Source organism: Canis lupus, chromosome 25, assembly GCF_048164855.1.
Source record: "Canis lupus baileyi chromosome 25, mCanLup2.hap1, whole genome shotgun sequence".
Classification (NCBI taxonomy): Eukaryota; Metazoa; Chordata; class Mammalia; order Carnivora; family Canidae; genus Canis; species Canis lupus.
The window spans coordinates 23,977,957-23,993,001 of record NC_132862.1 but is presented as its reverse complement, the minus strand read 5'-3'; the positions used below and the strand labels follow the sequence as shown (position 1 = coordinate 23,993,001).

The 15,045-nt window shown below is 34.6% G+C and overlaps 1 protein-coding gene and 1 long non-coding RNA gene across 33 annotated transcripts in view; one reads left to right on the top strand and one right to left on the bottom strand.

Moving 5' to 3' along the window:
* The window catches only part of SOX5 (SRY-box transcription factor 5), a 996,739-nt gene that overhangs the window by 61,958 nt on the left and 919,736 nt on the right, over nucleotides 1–15,045 (bottom strand). For all 31 annotated transcript variants that reach the window (XM_072798660.1, XM_072798680.1, XM_072798683.1 and 28 more), the window contains one exon: nucleotides 7,904–8,050. In XM_072798660.1, coding sequence (XP_072654761.1) covers nucleotides 7,904–8,050 — 147 coding nt within the window. The remainder of the gene's footprint in view (nucleotides 1–7,903; nucleotides 8,051–15,045) is intronic.
* LOC140617363 (uncharacterized) overlaps nucleotides 1–15,045 on the top strand; it is a 39,561-nt gene that overhangs the window by 18,792 nt on the left and 5,724 nt on the right. For both annotated transcript variants that reach the window (XR_012017608.1, XR_012017607.1), the window contains exon 2: nucleotides 13,791–13,884. This is a non-coding gene — a long non-coding RNA (uncharacterized lncRNA). The remainder of the gene's footprint in view (nucleotides 1–13,790; nucleotides 13,885–15,045) is intronic.

Below are 15,045 nucleotides of genomic sequence, written 5' to 3'. Positions count from 1 at the left end.
TGGTTTCTCTTCTCAATTCTCCAAACAGTTCCAGTACACATATGGCCTAGAGGGATGGAAAGGGGTCAATAATCAGCTCAAATGAGGCACTGATCATTTACTTAGGATAGAAAAATAAAGGATCTGAGCTGATTTGAAGTGCATTTTAGGAAGTTGAAATCACAAATGCTTTCCCCAAAAGATAGGTAACTATAGAAGTGTGTCTTTGCTTTCTCAGTCTCTGACATAGTAATGACTTATCCTTTCTAGCCATGATGTTCACTGAGGTTGAACCAGATCCTCCTCTTACACAGAGGCATCCTTTCATATTGCTGTTTTTCCTTCCTATATATATATTATCTAGGTTTTAAATGCCTGGTTTTAAAATTAAAATGCCTTAATCACAGTTTTTTGGGTGGTGAATCTTCTTTGGCTTGGATCTATTTCAGAGGGCAAATTTCATTTAGAAACTGTGATTCTGTGGATCTTCCTGTGTCTGCACATGCTCAACATCCCCTCACTTTCCCGATGGTTTGCATTATTAAAAAGCTTTGACATGGTTCCTCAGAGCTGGCTGCTGTGTTCAAGACAGGTTCCTGTCAAAACAAACTCAGTATACTGGGGAACAGAGGCCAGGTCAGTTGAATTCAAAGAAAGTTGCCTAAATCCCTCTGTATATTTTGCCTTAAAAAAAAACACATGATTATGACTAGTCTATCTCTTTTTAAAATAATTTTTACTGTCTTTATGTTACAAATGTGACCAACCCCTCTTTCTCTGAGTCATAAGAATATATCACCAAATGACCTACTTGGACATTTAATATCACTGTGCTCAGAAAAGCCTCTGTTTAAGTACCTAGCTGTTTGAGATTTCTGTCAACTGAATACAGATGAATAGGGAAGGAGGAGGCTCATCACAGGGGTTCTGCTGATAACACTTCATTTAACATATTTCAGTTTAGCAACATGGAACTGCAAAATGAAAACTATTTTATTTAAAATGACAGGACCACTATGTTATATTCACTGTACATAAGTCCCACCCAGGAAGTGATGATAATGATAATGGGTACATTTCCAGTTTAACTCTATGGAGTGATTCTTCTCAAATGAATTCACTTCTTGAGTGTGACACATCCATATCACATCTCAAAGGCTCACAAAATTGTTATTTCACAGATATTGACATACCGGAGAGAGAGGGGTGTTCAACAGTTATTCAACAAAGCAGCTCTACAGAGCAAGGTATCAGGGAGCTTCTAGCATTTAATTGACATGCCAGACAGTGTTTAAAGCATAAGAATAAGGGATCCCTAGGTGGCTCAGCGGTTTAGCGCCGCCTTCAGCCCAGGGCCTGATTTTGGAGTCCCGGGATCGAGTTCCGCATCACGCTCCCGGCATGGAGCCTGCTTCTCCCTCTGCCTGTGTCTCTGCCTCTTTCTCTCTCGCTCTCTTTCTCTCTGTCTGTCTCTCATGAATAAATAAATAAAATATTTTTTAAAAAGCATAAGAATAGAAAATGGGCAATTTGAATGTGGTTATAATTAGCTAGGGCTAACATCCCCTTCTGTTCTGAAGTTTTAGGAAAAAAATGAAAACTGGAAAAAGTACCAAGTCCAACAGTTTCACAATGGATCAGTGATTTTATTTCATTTTACGTTTGTAGATGAAAGGTAGTTGCTATTTTATTAATCATATTTAAGCACTCTGGACTACTTAGAGATACCACACTGAGGCCAATTCCAGCCTGATGTAGTCAATAATGATTATTTGCGATCTTGATCTGAAAAGGTCTAAGAATAAGTCAAATACTAGTATTCTAGGAACTTGCACATGTTGGAAATTACATCTCTAGCAACTACTACTACTCAAAATTTTTCATGGCCAGATAAAAATGCTAACTGAAGTTACAGCTGTATTGAACAGTGCTCTTCATGGGATCCCTGGGTGGCGCAGCGGTTTGGCACCTGCCTTTGGCCCAGGGCGCGATCCTGGAGACCCGGGATCGAATCCCACGTCGGGCTCCCGGTGCATGGAGCCTGCTTCTCCCTCTGCCTGTGTCTCTGCCTCTCTCTCTCTCTCTCTGTGACTATCATAAATAAATAAAAATTAAAAAAAAAAAAGAACAGTGCTCTTCAAACTTTTCATCATGGAAGTATTCCTGTGAAGGCCTTAGCACTTTCTGAGCCATTTAAAACTTATGAAATCGCTTTGATTTGTGTGCTTTATCTTTAAAGAATTTTTTGTCATATAGTTCGTGTTGGTGATGGTTCAATTGTGGTTACACTACATGTATACTCGTACTCAGCCTTTCCCCTCAGTTGGCATTAAAGAACACTATCTCAAAGTTAGCAAAAAGCTTTATTTCCCAAATCTCCTGTTAGAACTAATTTTCAATTAAGATGAATCATGATTACCCTCTGATTTCTCATACTCTCAACATAATGCTAAATAATCTTGTATGGGATGCAGGTTGTTACTCATAGTATTAAGCTACAAAATTCTATCCTGCAGATAAGTGTGTACTGATGTAATGCTTATTCAATAGCATGGAACTATGTGATTGGTAGTGTTACAGCAGAAAATAGGTGCCCTAATAAGAGTCATTGACAAGTCAGACACTATTAACACAAGCAGCTAGTCACCAAACCAGAAAAGATCTTCATTACTACACATATGAAACAAGATCAGATAACAATATAGTTCCTCTTCTTGCTTCCGAACTTGAAGCGATATTTAAGAGGATGTTGCATCTGAAAGAATCTGATTGTTGTGTCTGATCAGTTGGCTAGGGCTGTTTCTGGCTTGTTGGAAAATATTTCTTTCCCTTGTCATAACTCCCAGGTGCTACTGCTGAGCAAACGGGAACATCACTTGCTATAAGTATTTGAAAAGAACAAAAAAGAATTGATCTGGACAATCTATGTGCTCCTGTCACTGATAGAGATAAAGTTGTGACTGAGGAGTAGGACGAGGGTCATAGTAAAGGTAAAACAAAAGCACCTAAGAATTCTCTCGTCATCAGATTTTCAAACTTACTACTCTTGGCTTTCTAGGCAATATGCAAGTTTTCATCAAATACCAAGAGACATTTAATAGTATTTACAAGATGCTCTTATAATTTTCCCAAGAGGAGGCTACTTTCACAATGGCAAATCACTTAAAATGTAAAGTTCAGATAGTCAGCACATCTGTGACATATATGAGAAAATCTTGGTAACATGGGATTATAAATCTATTCATTACCAATAGTTGTGTGAGTGGTGTTTGAAATTAAGTAAAAATATTCTTCCTCCTAAGATTACTATTGTAGGGCTGACATTGATTATACTATTTTTAAAAGAAATGATGTATTCTCACAAAACAAGTTTATCAAGTTTCACTGCTATCACAAAGGAAAGGCTATATAGGTTTTTAAAAGACTGCAACAAATAATTCAGAAAGTCATTTAAATAAGGAAATAGGCTGGTGCAAAATTGAAAGTCACTAATACATTGATCCATCTTGTGGCAAAATGCTAAACTATAAACAAATAAATTTAAGCATTTGTTGAGTAATTTAGACAGAATCAGAGGAGCAATACTGTATATGAGACTCAAAGACCAATATGGCACAACAGTACTTTAACTGAGTAATTTTCCTTAATATGAGAGGCAGAAGTATTTCTTATATTTCCTTTAAATAAGATCTCTTATACACAAAAGTTCAGGATTTCATACTTTCATTCAAAGTTATTTACTAATGTTTAGCAAGAAACTAGATGTGAGGACACACATGAGCTAAGAGAATATCTCTGAAGGGTGAAATATTTTTCTTTATGTTGGTTACTGAAAAGAATGGTCCTAGAGTAGAATCTGGAGGGGAAAAAAACCCAATTTTTAAAGACACGTGTGTACATTTATTAAAAAGGGCTTTATGTAACACCTGAAAAATTTAAAAAATCTGCCAGTGACCTTAATTTTTTAATTGTTGGCAAAATAGATTTTTGGCTTTTGCCTAATAAAATCAAGGCATTAAAAAAAGAAAGATTAACCAATGACAATATGTCAGGCATTAACAAAAACATTTCACAAGCAGTAAGTTCAAGGACATAAAACTCAACAAGGCGTGCTACCCATATTCTCCAATGCAGATTTTGAAGAGACCAGATTTCTTTTTGTGTTTTCATATTTACAGAACACAATTTCTGTTTGCAGTTTTTAGAGATTCATTGTGAACCCTCTAAAGGTTTCTTTATCATTTAATATTATAAATAATTACGTTCCTAGGCGGCAGTTCAAAGCTCAGTACAGCACTCATACAACACCACCGGCAGGTCAGGTGACCTTTCTCCAATTCTCCTCTCTCTGGTGCTGAGGATAGACAAAGTGATATGTCTGTCATACGCCATTACCATTAGAACAGAATCTTGTTCTTTTATTACAACTGAACTCCGCCAGATTTCTCAGCAGGAATGCTAAGTGAAATCAATGTCTTGGATTTCCAGGCTGAGCTTGGAGGTCACAGCCACTCTATCATTTCTCAGCATTATCCTTTCTCGTGCGCGCACACACTCCCCAAGCCTCCAACTGGCACACAGCAGATTGAAAACAGCATGCATCAGAGGACTCATGCTGTACAATTTTACAGTCTTTTGGAGCCCCCTCCTTTTGATTCCCCCCTTCCATTTTTTGCAAATTGCAAATAAGTTTTGTTTGTGTCCTTCTCTAGAGTTGTGAGGCAAAGGCAAAGGCACACCTGGGAAGAAGGGCAGGCAATAAAACCCAGAGAATACGGTTGATTTTTGACAGCTGCCAATAAGATCATTTTCCTTACATCATCATTTATATGTGGCTGACAATTCCATTGTTCCAAACAATAAATATATCTTAAACGTAAACTGTCAGTTTGGTTTATGCCAGGTAGGTATGCCATCACACAAAGCCCATCAATAAAATAATTCTGTTTCATAGTAAAACAGACAAGAGAATTCACCAATAAAACACACAGAAATTAGCCTAGGACAATAAGAATTAATTGTTTAAAAATATAAATATAGTAATAAATGATAGCTATTTCATATAAGTAAAATAGCTTTGTGAAGTAAAAATGTTTATAATGCCATATATAAATGTCAGTTTCAGGTTATAAGAAACTAAATTCATGTTTTGAAATGGGTCCTCCTTATTTACTGTTGATTGTATCTTTTTGGCCATGTTCTTCATTAAAATGACAGTAATATTTATTGGTCTATTTTTGATGTACTAAATTTTACTACTGAGCCAAAACAAAATCACATTTAAAACATCTTTTCTGACAATGAGTGGTTGTAGACAGTATGCTAGAGGACTCTGAGCAAAGAAGGGACATATTTTTATCAAATCATGTTATTATCTAAAAAGAGACACTTTATTGTTGGTTAGACTTTTTATGCATTTTACTGAATTGCAAATGGGAAGAAACACAACATCTATAGTTTTCTTAAACTTTACATGACAGAAAATTCGTAAGGGCTAATTTCCAAAAAGTTACTGAATTTTAAAGATAGACTATAAAAACTTATAAACTTACATATAAGAACATAGAAACATAATTCACTTTTACACTAGTACCAAAAAGTGGAGGTATATGAAACTATAGAAAATGGAAGATTATCACTGAGGTAACATGTCTGCTTTGCACGTATTGTATAAGATTCTAGGCATGTCTAGAGCCATAGAACCTATAAAGCAGTGTGCCAGTCTTGGCCACACTAACCTTCACTCACTTGTGCATTTGCCTTATTTACCTAGGAAAAGTATCACTGTAGCAACTGCTCAGTAAACATTTGAATGGATGAATGAATGAATGAATGAATGAATAGACCCATAAATGCATGAGGCTGATTGAAGCAAAAACTTCATGATTATTTGAGTTAGAAATTTGGAGGGAAGATGCTAATGATAAAAAGTTACTTGAGAGGTATGGAAAAAAAAAAAACTCTATTAGTCATTTACAAGTGAAGTATATACTCTAAAATCATAAAATGAAATGTCCTAATGCAAAGATCATTATGAAACATGATGTGAAATCACATTATTAAATCAAGGGAAAAAAATCCAGAGAATAATTCCTCACAGAATTACCTGTGTGTGACAGTGACTATGCTGTTATAGCTATTTACTTTACTCAAAATTACCCCCTACATGCAATACATTAAAACTGCTGGTCTGTGAAGACCCCAAAATATCACTGCTTTAAAATTAAATTTTATAAAACAAATGTTATAATTATTGCCAAGTTTTAAAAGCTACGTTCTACTGTGATAATAATGAAAAGTAGACCGGATCTTCACTGTACGTTAAGCACAGAACATGCAAGGTCCATTACACAACTGAAATTAATCTTAAAAGGTGTGTTTGTACACACCTTCCTAATGTCCCAGCAGTGGGTACAATAATTTGAACTATATATTTGCACATACTCTTGCTGAAGCATGGTATAAGTTCTTTGTCCAGGTTAAGTTGTACTTTCAAATGTATTTACCTCCTAATAATATGGAAAAGGCCCCAAGAGTTTTGGGGAGGTAGAAGCTGGAGTGCACTTTCCCAATTCACCCTCTGAATTAATATACTAATGGTGAAAGGCATCTACAGGGTACTAGAATAGGATTAAAAAGAAATTCTTGGGAGTTTTTTTTCTTTTTTTTTTAAATTTTTTTCTCTCTCTATCTCTTTCAACTGTTGAGACTATACTCTTAACCTTGTTACTCTTAAGATATTTCCAATACGGCATTTGAGAAAGAGAGAACAGAAACAATTTTCTAGGTTATTCAGTAAAAGATGAAACGTTATTTTGAGGGTAAATTTACTACATCAGTTTTCTACTTAATATTTTCTAATAGAAATAAATATGTGTTAGGCATTTCCCTGAGTAATTGCAGGGGAAAATACTTTATGGTTACTTTCCTGTCTTCTTTCACAGAGAGTTTAATATATTCATATATCATTATCTAAGATCTTAAGATCTTACACAAAACATTTGAAATTAAAATTTTACTTCTTCCCTCTTCCAATACGAAGAATAAATCATTTGAATCCTCTCCCTGCCAATTCTTTTCCAAGTTCTCTCAAGAAATGTTTCCTTAGGGTGCCTGGGTAGCTAGTTGGTTAAGCGGCTGACTCAATTTCATCTCAGGTCTTGCGATCTAGCCCAGTGTAGGGCTCCATACTCAGCAGGGACTCTGCCTGAGGATTCTCTCTCTGCTCCTTCCCCCCATTAGTCCTCTCTTTCTCCCTCTAAGGTATAAATAGATAAGTCTTTAAAGCCCAGAGTTGGTCTTTAAAAAAAAATTTCTCTTTGCTCCCAAAAGTAATTCTATTTCTAAATAATCTTACTTCTAACACTATAATTATCTTTATCTATCATGAGAATCTCATTGGATGAATGATATATCTGAAATTATATCCATATTGCTCAGCATTATAAAATTTATTGATATTTAAATAAATATTTTTTGGATGCCCTGTCTGTACTCAGATTATAAGGTATATTTCAGTTGCCCCTTTTTTTGGGAAACCATTCCCAGAATCTCTCATTAAAGGTAACTAACATCTTTGTCCTAATAACTTCCAATGAACTTTATCTGTAACTCTCTGAGACTTTATATCATAGAACATGGGTATCTATTTTATAACACTTTAAGCTACCTGAGCACAGCATATATCTATCTTATAAATCTTTGTATCACTCACATTTCCTACTATAGCTATCCATGCATGCTTGTTGAATAAATGAATGACTAAATATATGTGTGTTACTGATCCTTATTAATCTTACTAGACTCTTATCTCCTTGAAGACCCAGAGGTCAACCCTGTGGCTGGCACATAATAGATATTCAATAAATGTCACTGAATGAAAAGTAAAACTCTAAATGGCAAGACAGCTTCTTCAAAAGGGTACCTTGCTTTTGGGTGGTGGGCTGTTTGTGCTCTTGTCTGTGTGAATGCTGGTAGGAGATACAGCAGCACCGAGGTTGCCTTGGGGTATGCCTGGGAGCTTCCCTCCTGGAGACACCTGCATTGCAGCTAGCTGGGCAGCATATAACTGCTACAAGAAAAAAAGGGAGAGAGAAAGAAAGAGAGATAAAAGACTGTCAGTAATAAAATAAATGCACCTCTCAGAAAGTACCTATATTCAGAGGTCGTAGTTCTTCTGAGTCTTCTTGTTTACTGCCCTGGAACATTTAAAAAAAGAAGTTGTCACCTTAACTTTCATGACTTACTTCTCTGGGGAGAAATGACAGATACCAAATAGAAGGGATTCTAGCTTCAGGATGTCCAGGGACTCAAAACAAATAACAGTCATTCATATTTAGTCTTTCCCAATGTCTAGAGAAAATAAGTCTATCATATTATTTGGTCAAGACTTCTTTTTGCTCTATTTTAAAATGTTCACAGTGCATTACAAAAGAACAAAGCCTCATATGCAAAGTAATTTTCTTACTATCCATATCAGTTTAAGTCTGGTATACCTCTTTTTTTTTTTTTTTTTTTTTGACTTGTTGCAATAGACACCTGTAACAATTTTTTTCCTAATCATACAAATACACAAAAAGCCATTGAGAGGGCATGAAAGGAGAGTATCTGAAGAACATTATCTGGTGAGTCTACCTACATTGAAAAAATTAATTGGATGCTTGCCAGAAGTCCACTTTACGTCATGGTATATAAACACAGACAAACCCGAAATCATCTTGAGGATTAGGGTTTTAAGAATACTGTCTGAAACATGCACTCTTCCACTAAGCCACCACACAGTAATTTTTATTAAATAACCAGTAAAAAATTCTTGAACAAATCAATTTAATAATAAAAGAGACTGTCACTTTGATAATAATTGCCATATGATATGGTATCTTAAAACAAGGAGGTTACTTTAGATTCCAATAGTCACCTTAAATGTTTAGATCAATTCTCTTTTCTTCACCAGTCAGTAGTTTGTGAAAATTTTAGGGTTTGGATGGAAAAGAAATTATTAGCATGTATGCATGCGTCTGCACACACACACATGCACATGTATGTGTGGATGCAAGCTAGAATTTCTGTAATAAAATGACTGATACTAAAGAAAAAGGCCCTCAGAGAAAAGTACTGTGACATAGCTTATCTTGATTTTTCTCTGAAAGAAATTTCAAATGATACAACTGCTCAGGATAAGCCCGAGACCCTGATAAGTGGGGTCTCTCTAGAAATGAAATATTGAAAACTGAAGACAGGCATATATTTACATGAAAATACACACACATTGTTCATAGTTTCCAGATATTGTGGTTTAAATGAAACAGATCATTAAAATTATTGATAAAAATTGTTTTTTTATGACAACTAACACAAGATATATTCCAGACAAAGAAAACCAGAAGAGTATAATTGTACTATCAGTAATGAGTGTTCCTTCTCCCCAAGTTTGTGTGTATTTTTTATTTCAGTCTTTGAAACAGAAAAATAAGATTTAATTCATATGCCTTAGATTTCATAAAAAAGAGTAAAAGGACATGACGTCAAATACAATGACTGACAGTTTATCATTTTTTCAAGTATCAGAATTAATCCATTTCCCTCACTTGTGTTAAAAACCTTTGCATTGTTTTCTGCAATTCAAAAAAGTAGTATTTTCTGTTTTCATCCTAAGCTGTTTATGAAGTTACTAAGAAAATAACCAATATTCCAAGATACCACTCTGTAAATTAAAATTTTATCCAGTAAAATACATGTACTGAATAACATTTACTGAACTAAAAATATTTTTAAAAATAGTCTGAAGCAATATCACATATTATAAATTTCATATTGTATTATATATTATCTCCTTGTCTTTAAAAATTATTCTAGTGGGTATTATACCTAGAAGCTAACAATCCATATTACTGGTTTAGTATACATATAAGATTGTTTCATAATTACTGAAGATTGACCTGAGATACTTTAATATCTGTAGGTAAAAAGAAAAATGTGAACAAAATAATTATTCAAAATTTTGATTATTAAAGAATTATTAATTCTTTCATAATTTGAAAAAATATTGCCGCTATGTGTTAATTAGATAATTAAATAGACCAGTCACTTATAAAAAGTGATTCAATGCTTAAATATAAATCTCTACAGACTCACAACTTCCAAAGTAGTATAAGAACTACTACTGAAATACAAGTATAAGCATACTCTGAAATACTTTATTGAATTTAAAGGTTGCAGATGGCATATATTTGGAATAAAAAATAACATGCACATCCTTTCCTCATTCAAATAAATGCATTATTTTTATCTTTTTAATTATGAAATTAAGGTTTATCCTCATTAAACTGTCCTGAGAGATGCTTTTGAGTAAAAAAAACCCTAAATTTGTAAAATAGATGGACCCATTTAAACATTTTTATGAGAACAGTATGGTATCATCCATTTTACTGGTACTTTTATAGACTATAGAAATTTAAAGTAATTTATGATGAAAATGTCACAAGCATATTAAATCAACAAGAGTATGGTTAACATTAGGTAGCTCTTCATTCCTCTCAATCTTCCATATCCTCTTCCTCATATTTGGTTTTCTCCTGCTTCATCAAGGCTTGAAAGTAGGAAATATCTATTTCTAATACATTTTATTTTGTGTAAAATATATGTGCTCCTTAAATTTACATTATATTACAGGAAGCATTAAAAAAGCCCCGATCTTAGAAAATCTAACACACTTCAAGTCTGCACAGGTAAAATAAACCAGAAATTTTAATACTTCTGGGTCCTAATTTGACCTAATACACAAGTTAAAAGGAAATTTAAGTAGTTTTAAAGAAGTAACTTACCAAAAAGAAAAAAAAATGCCGCTGTGACTTATTTAAATTTAATCTTTCAAAAAATTAAGTTCATTTATCCATATATGTGTGTGCTGACTAATTTTAAAAGAAGGGAATCAAGAGATGACTAATATTTTATTTCATTTATTACATGCTCTTAAAGCAAATCAAGAGTAACAATAGCTCTTTGTATTGAGTGAGAGCAACAATCACCGAACCACTGGTTGATCTTGTTAAGAGGGAAGGGTAGTGGCATTGGAAGGCCACCTGAAGTAAAAAACATCATGTGAACCATAGAACCCATTTCCATATTATAGATACACCTATAATTTGTGTGTATCTGTAGCTTAAGTGTACAAAGTTTTTAGGCAAAAATCGGGTTAACATTTTTCTTTAAAAGACTGTAGATAAACCGAGAGTTAAATATAAAATGCATCATGATAAATGTACTTTCATGAAAAAATTAAGTTGTTCTAAACATCAAAAACAAATTGGGAGATCCAAAACATAAAAAGCTAAGGCTTAAAGAGAGCACTCACTTCATGAGGTTAGCCAGACTAACAGAATAATGATTTTTCTCTTGCAGAATAATTTTACACTTATCTAGAAACTCTGGTGTTAGGGATTTAATTTCTAAAACTCCCAAGTTCTACAGATCATTAGGTTTTCCACTCTTTGAAATACTGTATTCCTAATGTCTTTCCCTTCATTCCTACACCTACTTCAGACAAAGATTTTTTTTTTAAAGAAAACAATCACAAAAAATTAAGATGGAAACTATCCATTGGTTACTTAGGGTCTTCTTGGTTCTCATGTGTCCATAAGTGTCTGTGTGTGTATAACTCACTTTCGTTTTAAATTGTTCCATAAGTCTATTTTTTAAAGATTTATTTATTTATTTATTTATTTATGATAGACATAGACAGAGAGAGAGAGAGAGAGAGAGAGAGAGAGAGAGGCAGAGACACAGGAGGTGGGAGAAGCAGGCTCCATGCCGGGAGCCCAATGCGGAACTCGATCCCGGGACTCCAGGATCATGTCCTGGGCCAAAGGCAGGTGCTAAACCGCTGAGCCACCCAGGGATCCCCTGAAGTTCTTTCAAGGACCTGTGGCTTTCTACTTCTAGTGTACTTCTACTAGACCAGTTAAAAGTAAGGCAAAATTCCATTCTAATACCAGTTCCGAACTAGTGACCTTGGGCAATGACACTGAGGCAGTGTTCTTTAATCTGCAAATTCAGGATAAATAAAACTGACCTTGCAGGGTTGCTGTGAGAAATAAATCACATAATATATAAAAAATACTCAGAGAAACATATGGCAAAGAATGCTTTATCAATAAGTAATAGTTATAGTTAGCAATTAATTATACCAAGTAAGAAACTGACTAGGTAATATAAAGTGCTGACTTCCTGCTATATACTCTGGACTGTGCTAAGCACAGTGGAGGGTACAAACAATGGATAAATATAGTTTCTTCCCTAAGTCAAGATTGATAAACATAAAACAATGAGAATATAAATGTCTTATAACTGTATGCCGCTTTTAAAGGTGTGAAGGGAAAGGAAATGAGTCAGGGCGAACTGATTTTTCATAGAAGAGATGTAGTTAAGCTGGAAGTAGAAAAGGAGGTGGCATTCTAAGGAAGAACAATTTAAAGGCACAGGGGCAGGAATGAGGTAGCTGTTGCAAAAGGAATGCAGAAGAAGGTGTGGAACAGTGACAGGAGAAAGGACAGTGACCTAATGAGTGCATATCCCAGGAAGAGTAAAGCAGCACTGGGTTTGTAGACTAGTGCACCTTACAGAAGATCTTCACATAAAGACAGAGTTTAAATTTAATATGTAGGTAGGCAAGTCACTGAATTTTTAAAGCAATATATGTGATCGTTTTTACTAGAATAAAGATATGCAAGGTATCTGTTACGAGGTTATCAACATTTAGTAGCAATAATTTTAATGGTAACTTGAGTTGAAGTACCAATTGGGGAAATGAAGATGGAAAAAATGATACCAAGTTTATAGCACAGTGGGCACATAAATGACTACAAATTAACTGGGGAAAAGAAAAATGAAATAGAACAACAGGATGAATAGTATAATTTATATGGTCTTTATTTCATTGATATAATATGTAAGTACTCACCTATCATATATTCTTATTTGTGTATATAGTCATTATACTATCTTGTATAATAGCTAAACCACATGTATTTTTTTTTTTCCAAAAAAAGAAATCACACACAGAGACTTCCCTATAATTCATATTGAGAGGGATGCCTAGTGGCTCAGTGGTTGAGCATCTGCCTTCAGCTCAGGGCCTGATCCTGGAGTGCCAGGATCGAGTCCCACATTGGGCTCCCTGTATGGAGGCTGCTTCTCGCTCTGCCTGTGTCTCTGTGTCTCTCTCTCTCTGTGTCTCTCATGAATAAATCAATAGACACAGGCAGAGGGAGAAGCAGCCTCCATGCAGGGAGCCCAACATGGGACTTGATCCAGAACCCCAGGATCATGCTCTGAGCCCAAGGCAGACGCTCAACCACTGAGCCACCCAGGCATCCCAAATAAATAAAATATTTTTAAAAATTCATATTGAGATAGTGAAAATGCTAGAACAATTCCATCATGGGTTTCCCCTAAAGTATGACTCATTAAACTTTATTTTTTAAGTATTAAAAGTGTGCTGCAGTGTATCAACAACATGAGCTTGAATTACATTTATCTCCCTTAAACCTAATCAGTGCTTTTTTCCTGTAATGTACCACATGTACCAAAGCACTATTAGGCAGTGGGCTGATAGTTCATTAGCAGGCATTCTTCCTGTTGAGTTAGAATGGTACAGTGTGGGGTCAAAAAAAAAATTCTGGTGGGATGATACGGTACAGATATTTTAACTTGTGCTAATAAACTGTTGCTAATTTGAGGGAAAATAGTATAGTTGTGTTTGGACAACTTGGCTTTTAACCCACAGTTATATACAACTGTATTTTCTTCCACAGGTAGCCATTTTTGCTCAGCTATCCTAAGCTAGTGGCTGGTACTCCTCAGTGCATGGGGTGGAGAAGTTTCACAAAAGAGCCTTCTAAATTTGAGGTAGCCTATTTCATTTCTTCCTTGAGATGGTAAATTCTTGCCACTTTTCCTTAATAGTTTATTTTCCCAAATTGTTGAAAATACAACTTCTCCTGTTGCTATTACCCTGGGGCCCAACTGCCATCTGGAGTATTTGGACTGAAAGCATTACGCACTGACAAAAATATCTATTACTGGTTGGTCCCTCAAACCGTTTACTGACTAGTAAACTCCTTGAAGGCAAGGATTTAATCTCTATTATTTAATGCTTTCTCAGAAAATGGTAAAGGCAAGAAAAGTAGAAATGAATAAAGGCAGAAATGAACTGAATAAAATAATACCATTAATTTTTAACACATGTAGATCTCTAGTAAGTATTTAGTATACATTTAATAATGGTAGTGACTATTTGTGAAGCAAATTTTAAAAACTTGGATGGAAATGGTATGTTTTTACTACTTGAGGATTTGAGAAAAGACATAATGGTGATTTTGATAAAATTTCCCATTCATCCATTTATTTCATTTACTTAAAGGAACAGAGAAACAGTGAATTTCAAAATCTTATCAGCATAGGAACAAAATACAGCATAATATACTTACTATAACCATAATTATAATAGTAAATGAATTAGTCAATGTGGAATTATGAACCAACAAAAATGGATAAAGATTATTAGAAAAAAGTTAATATCTTTTAAAAAGACAATAGAAACAAGAGTTTAAGTTCAGAGAGAGATACTCTTAATTGTTTTGGAAAAGACAAATAGGAAATGCCTTCTTTCTGATAAAGGGATATACACTGTTTACTCACTGGATCCTAAATATTTATTATTCAGAGAATAAAGAGGCATTTAATAGGGGCTATGGTTGTGAGATAGAAGCTGTTCTTGCGATTTTTTAAAAATATATTTTATTTATTTATTTATTCATGAGAGACACAGAGAGAAGGCAGAGACATAGACAGAGGGAGAAGCAGACTTCCCACAGAGAGCACGATGTAGGAGTCGATCCCAGAACTCTGGGATCACTCCCTGAGCCTAAGGTAGAGGCTCAAATGCTGAGCCACCCAGGCGTCCCCTTGCAATCCTTTTTTCTTGATTTGTTCAAAGCTTAATTTTCTGTTTGAACTGTGATCTATTATCAGGTTTCCTTTTTGCATGCCCAAGTAATATAAACAAAG